This window comes from Sardina pilchardus, chromosome 14, assembly GCF_963854185.1.
Source record: "Sardina pilchardus chromosome 14, fSarPil1.1, whole genome shotgun sequence".
Lineage (NCBI taxonomy): Eukaryota > Metazoa > Chordata > Actinopteri > Clupeiformes > Clupeidae > Sardina > Sardina pilchardus.
Window position 1 is genome coordinate 15,816,541 of NC_085007.1, and position 16,352 is coordinate 15,832,892.

The 16,352-nt window shown below is 42.1% G+C and overlaps 2 protein-coding genes across 2 annotated transcripts; one reads left to right on the forward strand and one right to left on the reverse strand.

Annotated features, from left to right (window-relative positions):
- Nucleotides 1-18: 18 nt before the first annotated feature.
- Nucleotides 19-11,109, reverse strand: aldh7a1 (aldehyde dehydrogenase 7 family, member A1). The gene is made up of 18 exons (XM_062555120.1): nucleotides 10,889-11,109; nucleotides 9,862-9,915; nucleotides 9,575-9,640; nucleotides 8,218-8,298; nucleotides 7,825-7,948; nucleotides 7,179-7,311; nucleotides 5,286-5,330; nucleotides 5,059-5,136; nucleotides 4,765-4,862; nucleotides 3,762-3,803; nucleotides 3,577-3,671; nucleotides 2,709-2,793; nucleotides 2,430-2,536; nucleotides 2,050-2,166; nucleotides 1,623-1,720; nucleotides 1,346-1,419; nucleotides 845-920; nucleotides 19-539 (listed from the first exon to the last, which is right to left on the reverse strand). Exons 1-18 carry the CDS (start codon nucleotides 11,081-11,083, stop codon nucleotides 485-487), a joined length of 1,623 nt encoding a protein of 540 aa, XP_062411104.1. The 5' UTR covers nucleotides 11,084-11,109; the 3' UTR covers nucleotides 19-484.
- A 630-nt stretch (nucleotides 11,110-11,739) lies between these two features.
- Nucleotides 11,740-15,982, forward strand: phax (phosphorylated adaptor for RNA export). The gene is made up of 5 exons (XM_062555121.1): nucleotides 11,740-11,897; nucleotides 12,783-13,426; nucleotides 13,770-13,890; nucleotides 14,060-14,143; nucleotides 14,803-15,982. Exons 1-5 carry the CDS (start codon nucleotides 11,793-11,795, stop codon nucleotides 15,070-15,072), a joined length of 1,224 nt encoding a protein of 407 aa, XP_062411105.1. The 5' UTR covers nucleotides 11,740-11,792; the 3' UTR covers nucleotides 15,073-15,982.
- Nucleotides 15,983-16,352: the final 370 nt, after the last annotated feature.

Below are 16,352 nucleotides of genomic sequence, written 5' to 3' on the forward strand. Positions count from 1 at the left end.
ATGTTTGATTCAAGAGAGTTGTTTCCAAAATAAAGGCATGATTTATTGTACAAAGTACTAGATTGTAGAAGGCCACAATGCCAGGGAAGTGCTTGGGGAGAGTATATACTAATACAGTAGTTAGTTGTTATTGACCTTTTCTATGACATTTGCATCTCTATACAAAAAGCATGGGAGATCTATTCTCATTAAGCTAACATGTAAATCAGTATAACAAAATACTTTAACCGCATCTTTTTTTTCCCCCCCAGGTGGGAGGTCAAAGTTAGTAATGATTTGAGCATAACCATTCTATGACTGTATAAACAACTGAACAAAAAAAAACAATCTGATTATGAAGGGAAGTGAAGTATCAAATGCAAGTTAAGGCCAGGCAAGTCTATGTGTTAGATTTGTTAATCCATTTCCCTTTGCCAGAGAGAATGTCGCGTGTGGAGTCTTGTTAAATTCCAAATGACAAAAAAACGTTTGTAGAGGTCACGCTTCACTCAAACTTGATTCCTTGTGCCAGAGGAAGGTCCTTGCTGTAGTTGATTGTGCTGTGGGAAAAGACGGAATAAACGAAATGAGAGATAGAAGACAACCCTGTGATCAGGCAAACGCAGTTGTGTCCACTCCCTTAGATTTGCAAGCACAGCATTGTAATCTAATCTCTTTCCCTCTTGCTCGTGAGCATCACCAAGATTGAAAGACCAGGATGAAGAAGAAAACCACCCCTCCATTTTGTGGTGAGCAAACTGTGAAATGTTCTACGACTGTGCAAGTCTGTACTCAGTGTTCCCACATAAACGCATGCACGCACACGCACGCACACACACGCACACACACGCACTCTCACACTTACCACGTAGATCTCCTCATGTACTGCTTCCAAGAGTCGCTTCCTGACTCCCTGCCACCTCCTGTGTGTTTCTCGCCACCTAGAGGCAAGACACACTCACGTGTTAGCTCTGAGTTCACCAAGTCTTTCCTCTCGAAGCCACTGTGAAGTTCACACTTACATGATCATATGGCTATGTACAGTTGTACAATGTATGGAAGTATGCGCTAAACTAGACAGCACACTCTCACAGTAACTCTGAGGTTATGTAATCTTTCTTCCTGAAGGCCACAGGGATGTTTGTGATAAGCTCATATGATCATATGATCATATGATCATACTTATTCTCTACTTTATGAGTGAATGACAACAATTGAGAAGTAATTGAGGTACCCTAGTTCATCTACAGAAAGATCTGTTTTTCTTTCCGTTTTCATTTTATTTCAAGCAACTGCATTTGAGTTTGTCTTTGTCCTTGGCCGTGTGAGCGTGAAGTTGCCATTATCTTCAAGGCAAAATACTCACCAAAGGCTCCACCGATCTCAGCCCCACTGGTTGGAATGTTGACATTCACAATGCCGCAGTCAGATCCTTTGGGCCTGCAAACAATCATGGCAGAGAGGATGACAACCAAACAATGGCCTTTAACTCAAGGTGCATATTAAATACTCAGTCGCTGAAATGTAGTTAGAAACTATTCAGAATAGCTACTGTATATCACCACAACAAGATGGGGTAGACAGCTGGAACCGTCTATTTTTTTTTACACCTTGCGTGTAAAACCAGGAGCAGCGTGACTCACCCGAGCCAGCGGAAGACTCGGCCCATGTCTTTGGTGAAGATGCTGCTGGAGAGACCCTGCTTGACCTCGTTGTTCCAAGCAAAGGCCTCCTCCTCAGTCTGTAGAGAGAGAGGGAGAGAAAAAACACAAAAAAGAAAGAAAAAAGAAAGAGAAAAATATAGAAAAAAAAGAAAGAAAGAAATGTAAATACTGGATCTCACAACTTCATGCAGGCTTCAGGCCTGCTGATGTAATCCTTCAGGCAGAAGTCATGTGTGAGAAACTACGGACACTGCCAATATTCTGCTCACCGACTATGCACTCTGTATTCGTGCATTTATCCTACCCAATAAGGAATACTTTTCGGAAGATCCTCTGTGAGATTGTGAGCATAGTTTACTGTGGTGAAAACTGCTGTAAGAGGAGAGAAAAACAGGTCTAGACTGACCTTAAACTTGAGGACGTAGAGAATGGGGACAAAGGTTTCTGTGTGGACAATGGGAGCGTCGTGTGGCAGCCCTGTGATAATAGTGGGCTCCACGTAGTTTCCGGGGCGATCCATTACCTGTTCAATGGATTAAATTACACATCATTACCTTTAAATTCAATGAGCCATAATAGAGAGTCACTGCTAAGTCTGGGCGACTATGACGATCCTATTCTAGTGCTAGTGAATGACTGCATTGAAATGACTCATTTACCAAGGTAGTAGATACACAAAAAACACTCACAGGGTGAGATTGATAACAAAAGATAATTGCGCTATGGACAAAAATGCAAAACCCGGATGCTTTCAGCGGATGCAGCGGATCCGAGTTCTGACTGTACCTTCGCGCCGCACACCACGGTCCCGCCCTGCTGCTTGGCCTGCTCGATGGCCGCCAGGTACTGGTCCACGGCTTGCTTGGTGTGCAGAGGTCCGTACAGGGTGCTGGCTGTGGGCAGACCATTTACAATCAGGATTTCACAGCTTTCAGTCGTGGGGAGAGCGTCTCTAGAGTTACCATGGTGGTAATAATGCTTTTGGGAAATGCAGTCCTTGAGAGTCCAATCCGACTCTTTGCAGAGCTACAGGCTGGCTTACGGCAATTAAAGACTAACACTTACGGTCCCAGGGGTCTCCGATGCGCACTTGTTTGTAGGCTTTGCTTATCCTCTGCACCACCTCATCGTGGACGCTCTCGTGCAGCATCTAGACAACACACAAAATCGAGGACAATCATGTAATTCAAAGCCTCTATGTGCAGAAAATGCAACTGACTCTTTTCTAATGACATAATAATACTAACTTAATTTGAAAGCCTCATAAGCACAGAGAGTAATTGCTGTTTTCCATGCAGAGGGCTAATTAGGGGTAAAGTGAACGGACAGCAGATACTGGGTGTTTGTTCGAAACCGAACACAGCTGCCAGCTGACTCACTGCCTTCAACTGCATAACAAGTCACTTGCCGTAGCAGGCATCGACGATCAGCTTTGAACTTTGTTTTCGAACATCCTAGCAAGATCGCAACACCGAACGCCGTTGGCAGGATACCGACTGCTGACTTAATCGGTGGGAGTTGAAGCAGAGACGTTCAAAAGAATCTACGGTTGAAGGCAGCATGAAGGATTTATGTACGCCATCTTTAAAATTCGGCAAAACAAAGGCTCTCTTAAAAGGCAAAGTTTTATTCAAATATATGATTTGGAAATGCTTCAATGCCTTGCTGCCACCAAATGATATCTTAGGAGGCAGATGTTTACCATTTCGGACAGACTGGGGGTGGCTCTCAAACTCAGTCCTCGAGGGGCGTTCCCACTGATCTATAACTAACACTGGATAGACTATCCCATTGTTGCCACCCCATCATTCTTTATCTAGATCAGTGAGGACGAGGATCGAGGAAGGAAGGGAGGGTGTATAAAAGACCAAATGAGAGGCACCCTGGGTGCAGTAGGGACGAAGTGCTGCAGTGAGGAGGTCTATGATCCTACCAGTCTCCTGGTGGTGGTGCAGCGCTGTCCGGCTGTGCCCACAGCAGCAAAGACCGCAGACGGCACCACGAGGCTCAGGTCGGCATCCTCGAACACTGCGACATGGAGACACAAGAGATACCATGACGACGGAGACGCAAAACAGCTTAATCAAAAGTGCCTCAAAAAGGACTGGCATCTCTTACCGATAATGGCATTGTTCCCACCAAGCTCCAACAACTGACGACCTGCAAGTAAAAATCTAATTTAGTTCAATTAGAATTTATTTAGTGATGCCATTCCCAGCGGTAAACATGAATAACCACAACATAACAAATGATGATGAGGGGCAGTAGCAGAATAGGCATTCAGTGTAGCAAGCTTGCCTAACTTAGTCTCAGAATGATTAAATATATGGAGGTATTGTAGACCTGGAGTGAGTGAGGAAGGACCAACCCTACTTTTATTTTTTTTCAATGGCCAATGCAATTGTACTCAGTACTGCAGGTGCCACCTTAAAAAAAAATGGCATCCAACACTTCTGCCCACATCCTCACAAACAAGCCAATTAGGTGCCAAATTATAGATGTCCACAATCTTCTTGGTTGGTCGTTCTTGGCTGGAGGGACAGCTCTGTCTTGACTGACAAGGACTTTATGAGCAGCCCATATTTTCTTGTCTTGGTATAAGCCTTATATCTTTCTCTAAGGTTATTATTTCGGGACTGTGTGCTTGTTGTATTTGTATAGTTAAATTATGTTGCCCATGTGGACAGGCTGATCCTCCAAGCAGTAAATTACCACTTAATCCACAAATCTACACAGAAAACATATTTTTGTGTCCAAGATTAATGTGGTGCCTGGTTGTCTTGTATGTGTGTGAAAATAATGTGGGCTAACGTGAGCACCTACCAAAGCCTATTTTAAACTGAAGCTAAGTGTAAACGCTACAACAAAATACACTACTCACAAAAGTTAGGTATATCTGTCTTTCGGGTGAAATGTAATGTTTTCTGTATAGAAAGTACTGAAACATTGAACTGTTGGACATGCACATTCAAAAGTTTAGAGAAGGTCACATTAAGTTCACCTGCAAAGGTTATAGTGGATTTTAGGTTCATCCTGAAATTTCACCCGAAAGGCGAATATCCCTTTTTGGGACTTTTTGCGAGTAGTGTACTAAAAACAGTAGAGCAAAAACCCAACTCACCAAACCTCTCCTGCACCATGAGAGACACCATCTTGCCCACGTGAGTGCTGCCAGTGAAGGACACCAGATTCACACGCTCATCCTTAGACATCGCTGTGCTGTAGAGACCAAACAAAATTAAGGAATGGGCATGGAAACTTGAAACCATACACTAAAAGTCCTCTCTGTGAACAACATAGTATGACCCGAGTCCGACTTCTATTTTTAGCATTCACAGGTCTACAAGCATGCAAGTTGAAATTTGTGATGAAATGAAATAAGGCCGTGTTTTGATACTGCTCCGATCAGACATACCCGATATCAGCACCGCCGCACGTCATGGAACAGATGGCACCGGGGAGGTTGTTCTGCTCCAGCACCTCAGCTACAATTCTGCACCGGACATGGCGCAATACACAGACAGAAAATGACAAGTTATGAATAATTGAGCCACTGTTGAAATGTTCTCAACAGAGTTTGTTGGTTTCCCTAGTGACTCGGTGTGTCTTCACACCAGAGTGCAAGATCATAATCTCACTTACTTTGATACAGCAACACTCGTAAGAGGGGTTGTGGGGGCTCCTTTCCTGTTGGAAAGAAACACACACGTTTTATATACATACTAAGATACAGTACCCTCCAGAATTATTGGCACCCTTGGTAAAAGTTGACTAAAAATAGGTATAAAAAATAATCTTTAGGTGATTTATTGTACTCCCACAATGAAAACAATGAGGAAAAATATACCCTGCAAGGCAAGCAAATTTATTCTGAGAAAAAGGAAAATCTCATAAAGAAATAAATATTTTTAACAAAAACAGCTTGCTCACAATTATTGGCCGCCCTGAAACATATTATGTACAACATTTAACAGGAGCATTTTCCTATGTAAATGCAACATTTTAAAGTAAATCAGAGTGTCTGTGAACTTTCAGAAGTAGTTCATGACGTTCTTTTTCACTATGGTATGAAAATGAAGTCACTCAGAGGCTAAATCCTCTAGTCATTTTTCAACATTGGAGAGACAAGAGAATACACTAAATTGAAATAAAAAGAAATTATGTTGACATTTGTAAGTAAGAGAATGTCTATGGAAACTAGGTATTTTGTTGAAAATGCCTATATTTTCAGTTAAAATGATGACTAAAAGGTTCTAATCATCTGGAAATGTGGCAAACATGCTTGGACAAAGACCCATGGCTATTTTGCTCCCACGCACAGTATAGAGGATGGTATGATAGGCAAAAAAATCCATAAGAACCACTGTTGAGAGTTACAGACAAAGCTATCATCTTGGGGTCACCAAGTCCCCCCCAAAAATCTTCAAAAGTGACCTCACTGCTAATAGATTATTTAGACAGCATGTCAGGTTAAAGCTAGTAGAGTCATTTAATGAACAATGTAAATGGCAGGAGTTACTGAATGGTACCATGACATGTCTGGGAGTGTGGTCTATTGTCAGATGAAAATAAAATTATGCTCTTTTGCTAAAAACACTTAAGGTGTCTTTGGCGTACATAGAAGAATGACTATACTAAAAAGAACCCCATGCCTAATCAGAATTATGGTGGAGGGGCTGTGCTATTGTGGGGCTGTTTTAATTCCCAAAGGCCTTGGGAACCTAATTAAGGTGCATGGCATCATGAACACCAAGAAAAACCTGAACATTTTCAAAGGAAATCAAACAATCTCTGCCAAGGCCCTAAAAGTTGGTCATGATTGGATCATTCATCAGGTCAATGAACCAAAACAAATGCACAGATCAAAACAAATATGGTTTACTGAACACAAAATCAAGCTTCAGACATTGCCATAGCAGTCCCCTGATCTAAACTCCATAGAAAAACAGTGGGATGAGTCAACGAGAAGAATGCACAAGTGTGGACCTAGCAATCTGGACGATCTGGGGAGGTTTTGTAAAGATGAATGGTCTTAAATCCCTTACTTTGTATTCTCAATCTTAATGGAGTGTCAGAGAAGAATATTATATGCTGTTTTATTGACAAAGGGAGGTTTAAGAAGGTATTACAAGTAGGGGTGCCAATAATTGTGAGTGACGTGTTTTTATTAAAAACATTTATTTCTTTATGAGATTTTCCTTTTTCTCAGAATAAATTTGCTTCCCTTGCAGGGTGTATTTTTCCTCGTTGTTTTCATTGTGGGAGTACAATAAATCACCTAAAGATTATTTTTTAGACCTATTTTTAGTCAACTTTTACCAAGGGTGCCAATAATTCTGGAGGGTACTGTATGTGAAAACGTGGTCTATGCAAGTGGAACAAAACAAGTAACAAATGGCCTGTATTTTTTTTTTTAAAGAAGCCAATCTCCTAAACTAATTGTTTTAAATACACGAGACACAGATGCTGAGATTAGGGGTGGGCTCATGAAAAAGCGCCAATTATCGAGGCTAAGGATCAAATGAACTCTCTCACCAGAGGCAGACATTGCCACAGATGAGGGCGATGGCGTTATTCCAGCCGTAGACGGCCACGGGGAAGTTGAACGCCGTGATGATGCCCACCAGGCCCACTGGGTTCCACTGCTCGATCAGGGCATGGCCCGGTCCTACGGAAACAAAAACAGAACCCCGTTGTCACTCCAAGAACCACTCTCATGAACCCCAAAGGTGTTAAAAGAGCATGTGCGCACTCGCTATTAGGAGCGGAAAACACTATTCACACCACCCACGGAGGTCACTGCATTGAAGCTAAAATGGAACACCACAGGATCCCATTATATATATCTAAATGGAAACTATCAAATGCCCACCTCAAAGAAATTAGTGCCCACTGGTACACAAAGACTTATATGGTTTGTGACTGATAAGAGGACAGGCATAAGAATACATGTGCATATGAATATAAGCACTCCGATATACTAAATACACATTAATGGAGTTGGCGCCATAGCTTTTCCCATATACTTAGACTAGTACTTTCTATTCAATTCCAATTCATGAGCTAATGTAAAATGTAGCGGGGTGTACAATTCCTCAGAAGCTGGCTGACATACTGCAAGTTTAATGCTTCTGCTTCAACACCCAGTCGCCATCAAACACAGACAACTGCCTATACTCACTCTCTGAGGGAAGGACCGGTCCACCAATCATGCGCGACAGGCCGACAGCGTAGTCACAAACGTCGACGTACTCCTGCACCTCACCGACTCCCTCTACGTAGATCTTCCCCATCTCCAGCGACACCTTTGCACAACAGACATGAACAGCATTGTAGCGCTTTGTAAAATCACACACCGCTCGTACAAAATCGCAACAAAACTCACATTTTTCAGGAAATTCACTATGTTACATTATGAGTCATACACTTTCATTTTGTAAAACAGAGAGAACAAAAGAGCCGACTGGTGGTTTTGCCTTCATGTCAGACACAAGAATTGCTCTGACAAGTACCAAAACAAAGACATAACAAAACAATCCCAGCCTCTCTAGTGCTCCAGAAGAGGCCTCCTCACCAGGCTGCCGAGGACTTTGATCTTCTGCCTCAATGCATCACCGATTTGCCTCACGATTTCGCCTCGTTTGGGTGCTGGAATCTTGGTGAGAGACAGAGGGAGAGTTTAGTTGGAGTCTGAACTGTAAAGCAGTTGGTGGGCTGCCTTGTATTTTAATTTCTATTTCCTTCAGGACCTTAATATCTCCTCACGAAGCTTTTTTTGATTGACTTTCAAATATAAGTGGACATGAGGGGCTCATGCTCAAATGGGGATCAGGTAACTATAGGAAATTAAAAAACCCAAGGACATTAAAGCTGATATACAGACTGGTGAGCAGTAACTCAATGCATATGGTTCAGCAGCAATGACATCTGGCTAAAACAGAGTAAGACCATTTGCATCTAGAAGTTGTGTTCATGTCTAAGTAAAAAAGTGTTTGAAATTCTTGATTAAAAAAGGAACAGCAATAGACCAGAGCACTAGCCTGGCACGCCCTCCCAGTGACGCAACGCCTTCAGGCTTTTGCTGCTGGTCTGGTCAACTGCTCATTGAGTAGGATTTCTGAGTTCCCGAAATCTGCGGAACTGCCCCCTTTGGTCGAGAACCAATCAACTTTGAGCAGCTCCAACGGCTCTGGGTAGAGGCGTGTTCAAGGCAGCGGAAAGAGTGTTGTTATTGGTTTAAACTCGGCAATCCGCTTTCTGACATCTACCAGTAGCAAACCGAGGCACTTAAAGGAGGCGGGTCAACCAGCGCTGGCAAGAAACCGTGCTAGCACAGGCTGTTGGTCAGACTAAAGTCTCGCAGAGCCTTTGAAAGTCGATGATAATCAGGCTACCAGAGCACTGCTTTTCCTTGCTTTGCATAAGTGAAGCGGCATCGAGAGAAACACGTTCAGCCGATTACATACAAAACAGCTGTGTAGTGCTGCCACTAACGACTAATTTTCTAACGATTAATCTTTCGACTAATTTTTCGATTAGTCGACTAATCTAAACGACTATTTTTCTTTAAAAAAATCAAGTTTTCGTTATTTTGTTGTGTCCATTTAATTTTTAACTCAACTGAAGGGCCAAAACATGACATATAGCCATAGATATAGATATGCTCATATCAATATCAGCCTACTTTTGTAGAGTTAATAACAGAATGAATAACATTACAGCCGTTAGAGACGGGAGACCAAAAATAAATAGGGGGTCAATAGCGAAACGATTAGTCGACTAAAAAAAATGGCATCGACTAATTTTCATAATCGATTAGTTTGATTATGTCGATTAATCGCGGCAGCACTACAGCTGTGTGGGCAAATGTAGTATACTGGTTTAAATCTACATCTAGAGTTTGTGGACTTTTAACAAAAGACAACTCTTACATCAGCCCAGACTTTCCAGGCCTCTCTGGACTTCTTCACAGTCTCTTCATACTCTTCCAAGGTTGCCTTGAGAAAGAAAGACATAACACGGTCACAAAATGCACAACAACATGGATATGGTTCCTGCTGTTTTTTGCATCCTAGCCAGTAGTAGCCTATAACCTACTCACAGCAATCTAACTCATAAATCAATACATTTATTGATGACATCAATACGTGCAATAAAAGTCTTTGATGACTGAAAAGTAATGCCGAAAAAGAAAACGTATTATTATTAGTATGCCTACCTGCCGCACTCTGGCAATTGGTTCGTTGTTGGCAGGACAATATGAAGTGATGACCTTGGAGGGAAGCACAACAGTTAGGCCTAAAACCACATTCCACACAGACCATGTAGAATACCCAATTTATGCAATGGAGTATTATTATTATTATTGGTGCATTTTATCTTAAGATCTGAGACAAGACAAATGCCTCAATAAAATAAATTTATTTGGGTAACCTAAAATGTCAAAGTCGGTTATAACAAATTTACTTTCAGTAAAAGCAACTAGTAGTGGACCATTTGCGCTGTTGTCGTTAGCCACTAGGGGGAGCCCTCCGAAATTGAATGACTAACGTTAGCTCAAGTGCACGTCCAGTATCTTTTACTGTCTACGCTACTATCTCCCTGGTCGATGTTACACAAATTAACGTTATAACTTCTCATTTGCAACCCGTCAGTAACTGTCCGTTTACGTTGCATTGTGGAGATTTCACAGAGGCATTAAACATTGAATTGCAGTTAGCAGATATTATTAAAATAACACTCTTTTTAACTTCTCTGCAAAGCCCATTGTTTCCAGCTAACTTAGTTTACACATCTTTAACAAAATATGTCATGGCGTGCCATCTACAAAAGTCGACAGAACTCCTCGAAAATGCAAAGTAAGTACACTGTACCAAAGTCTTTTTAATCATATATAAGTGTCTCTGACTGTACTCATAACTAGCGAGCACAATGCATGCCCCAAGTTGGGTCAAATAATTTAGCCTAGCCCTGCTAATGCTAGCTAAATCGCTAGCTAACTTGGTCAACTAACCGGTTGCAAAATGTCAGAAGCGACTGGTATGTGAAGCAATGCAACAGGTGAGAGAACTAGTAAACGTTAGTTCCCAACCTGCCAACACAGTGCAATCCTCCCCTTGACCAATTGTTCATTGAAGTGTTTTTTTGCAAAGCCTATTTGCTAGGCCTTTACCACAAGGGTTCTGCAACCATCTTTTTGTACTTATATTTAGAAAGAGAGCATGTGGTAAATGTTCTTGTCTTACCTCACCCTTGCCCCCCCAGGTCCCGTTGTAAACACCGTCATTGTCTTCTTTAAGGCCTAGTTCTTTCAACCAAGCGTATTTCGGCTGGTTTATGAGGAGTGTAGACATAGCTGCTGTAGGTCGAAAACAAAGCGAATAGACCTTTTTCCTGAGGGCAATGTGCCTTCCTACGGTCAGAGCAAGCGTGCGCTGCATGTTGGCGGAGGGGTGCTATAAAACGTAGGTCGTTACATATACGCCACGCCGGTGAGCGCCTGCCTTCACACCGATTGACAGTCATGATTGGTCAAAAAGTGCCTCTCCCTCTTGCAACCTGACAACGTGGTAGTAAATATATTTGTATAAACTTTCCTTTCGGTGGTAGTCCTTCTTCGGTGGGTTTTGTCAATCGCCATTGTGAGGCTAGTAGTCATCATAGCCAACATAGATTAAAGTGCATTCATATATTGCATTACATGCATAAACATTCACATGGTTGTTGCCTAGGTGTTGTTTGTATGTTGGATTAGCCGTTTTTGAATAATGGTTCATAAGGGCGCAATTATAACGACACGTTTTGTCAGATAATGAAAGTAAAACTTTGACAGCGTAGTAAATGGTCCTAGATAAATAACACCATACGCCCAATTTCTGCATGTGAGCAGAGTGGCGCAGCGGAAGCGTGCTGGGCCCATAACCCAGAGGTCGATGGATCGAAACCATCCTCTGCTATGTTTTTAAGTTGATGAGAAACTAAATTTGGAATGGTTTATTAGTAAGAGTAGGCTAAATAGTGAGAAGAACATATCCCTCTCAAATGCACTACTCAATTAAAATATTCAAAGAAAACCATGGCAATGTTCTGTGTTGTGTTGCATTTGACGTAACTACGTCATTGCGTAGCACTATTTCCGGCCAAGGAGAAATGGCGGGTGAGAACAGAGATACAATGGAAGAGCTTGAAGATGGAGAGTTGTCTGGATCTAATTCAGACTCAGAAATGGGATCAAATGTGGATCGTCGTGGACAGGTAATAACATCACTGCTGAAGTCTGTGTCACAGCCATTAAAAGATTCAATGAGCACGCATTTCCCTCCTAGGTGCTAAGGAGCCGGTTGCTTGCAAGTCTAGCTGGCTAATGTTAGCTAACTTGCTTCCTAAGTTATTCCTAGTTGGCTTGCCAACAGATAACGTCTCTGTTCTAATGTCTTGTAAGGTTGAAAGGCTACCCACAGATTGATAGTATTAAACACAGACTGTGGAAGTTCAGTGATCATGTTGCACTCAATAGGTAGCTAGTGTTAGCCTCATGCAGAATATTAGTGGTGACGTTCTTGAACGTTTAGACAGACAGCTAACGTTAGCCAAGATGTCACGTGCCAAGAAAGTTAACAATCCAAAGATGAAACTGTAACCTCTACTGAAACACATCTTTATTTCAATGATCATATAACGGTATTCCTGTTTGGGTAATGCAATAATATCCCGATTGGCTTGTTAACTAGCTACATTATGTTGATAGTGAAGTCAAAGATCCGCTTTAACCCTCTCTGGTGAAGTGTGTTGTACATGGATCTTTAAGAGTGTGTTGGCAACATCGTTGATTATAGCTCTTCTCATTCGTCATTTTATCTATCCTCCCTTCCTTCCTCGGCCCTCCGGCTTGTTCCCACTGATCTATAAAGAATGATGGGGCGGCAACAATGAGAGTCTATCCAGTGTTCTTTATAGATCAGTGGGAACGAGCCGGAGGACTGAGTAAGGAAGGAAGGGAGGGAGGATAGATAAAAAGATGAATGAGAAGAGCCTAATGTAAGGTTAATGCATGTTACACTTCAACCAATTTGTTTACATCCTTGTACCTAAGAAATTGTACCATCTTCAAAGCCTTGCACACTTGTCTCCCACCCTCAGATGCCAGCAGCCCCAGCGTTCACTAGCCAGTCCTTCCAGAGCCGTGCTCCTGCCAAGCCGGCCCCGTCCGCTACAGGCTATCGCAACATGCCTTCCGCAGTCTCCTCCGGCAGTGATTCTGACTCCGACGAAGACGCCACGCTGTGGCGAACAAAACGACAGAAGTGCTCGCACGCTCCCCCGCCCCCCTCGGGGCCCACCAGGACCCCAGCGCTCCCTTTCGGCGCATCTGCTGCTGCTGCGCAGGCAAGCCGCAAGGTGAACAACATCTGGGGCTCCGTGGTGCAGGAGCAGAACCAAGACGTGATGGCGACCGAGCTCGGCGTTATCGGTTTGGAAGGGGACCTGGACACGCAAAGCAGACAGAGCGAGGCCTACAACTACGTGTTCGCCCGCAAGATGATGGAGCGCGAGCGAGAGCTGGAGAGGGAGCGGCAGGAGCAGGACGAGTCGGCCATGTTGGACGACGAGCTAGAGGACTACATGAAGAAAAAGGGGCCCAGTGACGACAGCGATGGCCACCTGAAGAGGAAGAGGTCTGCCAAGGAGCGGCTCGGGCCCAGGGCTGAGATGGACTTCCAGGGCCGTTATGAGCTGACGGAGGACGACCCGAAGGAGAAAGTTATTGATGAGATCGCTCACAGGTGAGTTGATAGATAGATAGATAGATAGATAGATAGATAGATAGATACTTTATTGATCCCCAAGGGGAAATTCAAGATAGCAAGATTGCTCATAGGCAGTGGGACATATGATCAGTAATGGGAGTTAATCATGGTCATGACTTGCAGATACAGTTCCTGTATCAAGACATGAGGTTTCACTCCTTGACGGAGTTACTCATTTGGTGGATTTTCTAGAGATTGCCAACGGTTTAGATTCTCTTGTTTAATAGCTATAAGATAATGTAATGACAATTCTGACCTACAGGTACTGATTATGTAAGCAAAAGCAACAGAAAACATTTATCTGTTATTTCACTGGCAGACTAATGGAGCCCAAAAAGGATCTTATCGAGCGTGTGGTGAATGTCATTGGAAATAAGAAAGCTATTGAACTCCTGTCAGAGACTGCAACAATAGAACAAAATGGTGGCCTGTACACTGTGGTGAGTATTCTTTGTAGGAATATATTTACTATCATTATTCAATACAAAAGTAAAAGCAGGAATGTATGCTTTTTCAGAATCCTGAAGCAAAACAATGCTTGTCCTTGCAGCCCCTACCCTTGATTTTTTTTTTCTTGCGTAACGTTAAATTGGCGACTTCTTTCTGCAGGATGGAAGCAGAAGACGAACGCCTGGAGGTGTTTATCTGAATCTTATGAAGAACACTCCAAGCATCACACGTGAACAAGTCAAGGTATCTGTGTTCATTCTTTCTGATCTATGTTGATTGAACAATAACACACATTTCCAAATGAAGTAAATTAAAAGAACCCCAGCATATTAGAACTTGTGAGTACACTTATAAGTCAAGTCAAGTCAAGTCAAGTTTATTTATATAGCGCATTTCATACACAGAGGTCATTCAATGTGCTTTACATAAACAAAAACCAAACAGTAATAGCAGGTAAAAGCATAGATGAGCAAAGAGGAATAATAATAATAATAATAGTAATAATGATAAAATAAAAAAATAAAAAGAAAGCAATAAAGAATACATATACACACACTTATAACTGTGTGGATGGTAATTGCCACAGATGTGATGATGCAATACTAGCATGATATTCTGACTACAATATAATATCATTGCAGTTCTTCACATTCTGCAATACAGTTAGTATTATGGTTTGATTCTACAATATATTGTGATTAAATTCTTTATTTCTGTGTTAGAAATTCTGTGATGTAAGAGAACAAACTCTTGCTATTTCTATGTTCATTGTTTTATCGAAGTAGTCATCTATTCTAATTGAACAGATAGTACAGGAGCTCTCATCTTCACATGTGTGATGAACAGTGTGGTACAGTAATGCTGCCTGTATATGTAAACCCAACAATGATTAAACCCAACAGGAGATATTTCAAGAGGAAAACCAGAGAGAATGCCAGGGCAAGAAGGCTGCGAAGAAGCGACGGCGACACGTTGTGGCCAAAAAGATGAAGCAGGCTCTCAACACGCTCGACCTGCAGGAGCACGACGACGTCTCCAGAGAGACGTTTGCCAGCGACACCAACGAGGCTCTGGAGTCTCTCGAGGAAGTTCCGGAAGACACCGTGGAACCTGCCATTGGTACAGAGGACACGCCAGTGGTCTATAACTCCAATGACCTGGAGGTCTTCTGATGTGACTGGACTATGTGCTTGCATCTCGTGGGTAAACACAGACTGTGGCATTGCTGCTGCCCTGACGAACAAAACAAACAAAATGACCATCATAGGCCAAACGGACATACGGCCCCACACAGCTCTAGTGAGCCTTTGGCTAGTGAGCATGACACTTCACGAAAGCACTGAATTTCTTCTGAAGTTGTGATTAGAAAGTTACTTGCGTCCGTGGGATTTCTCTGGTGGAAGGGTCTGTAGAAATGCAGAAGGCAGGAATTGGTTTTGAAGCATCTTCTTTGAGGCTCTGACTCATCTCCTAAAATTATATATGAAAACTTCCCTGCTTCCCCTCTTGTGCGTACAGTACACTACTTCTACTAGAATTGCGTAGAGAGGACAATGCCGTGACATTCAGTCATGAGTAATTTCAGTGTGTGAACAAATCTGAAAGCTTTATCCATCAACTTACATCTGGTGCACTTTTATTTGTGCGGAAGTGGCGTTCTGTTCATGTTTCGTTCCTAGTTGGAAAACTTTTGTATGACTTAAACGTGTGCGTGTGTAGCTGGGGAAGCTTATTGCTAATTAACTGCTGATATAACCCTGATCCATTGTAAGGTGTCAAACACTGCACATATTTGTGTGAGTGTGTGTGTATATTTGTATTTTGTTTTTTCAATTTGTCATGAATATAAAAAGAGTTGAAGGAGTGCAGCAGTCTCCGTTAGAAAGCACTAACTATTAATTCAGTACAATCTGTTTTGCATTTGAAAACAATATTTTTTACGTCATTCTTTTCAAGTCTTTGACAGCCGTGTCTCCCTTTGATGAACATTGTGGAAGGTCATAAAAGACTTTGTGTCAGATTTGAGTTGCATGACATTGCAGCTGATTACAGATTAAAATCTGCCCTTTTTTGCCAAGACAATCGATTTTGTTATTATTCTGTTTTCTTATTTGACAGTTATGAGGAAGTTTCAGTTGTGTCAGTGCAGCACTGGAAAGCTCTGATTATTTGAATTTGTTTATTTTGTATGGCTGTGTGTCCTTTCATGTGACCGTGCAGTCTAATTATCCTAAACAAATGTATTTTCATAGCTCAACATTTTATGCATTCATCACTGGATCAGGGTAATGCAGATCAGACCTTTGTTTGTTCCATTCAGACAGGTCAGGATGAATTCATTGTGAAGAAGGAAAACAAGCTTGATAATGAACATCACATACAGTTCATACTGAGACCGTGTCCAATTAAGTTATTTTCATCTATCAAGTCTAATTATTTTGTGCATTGAATG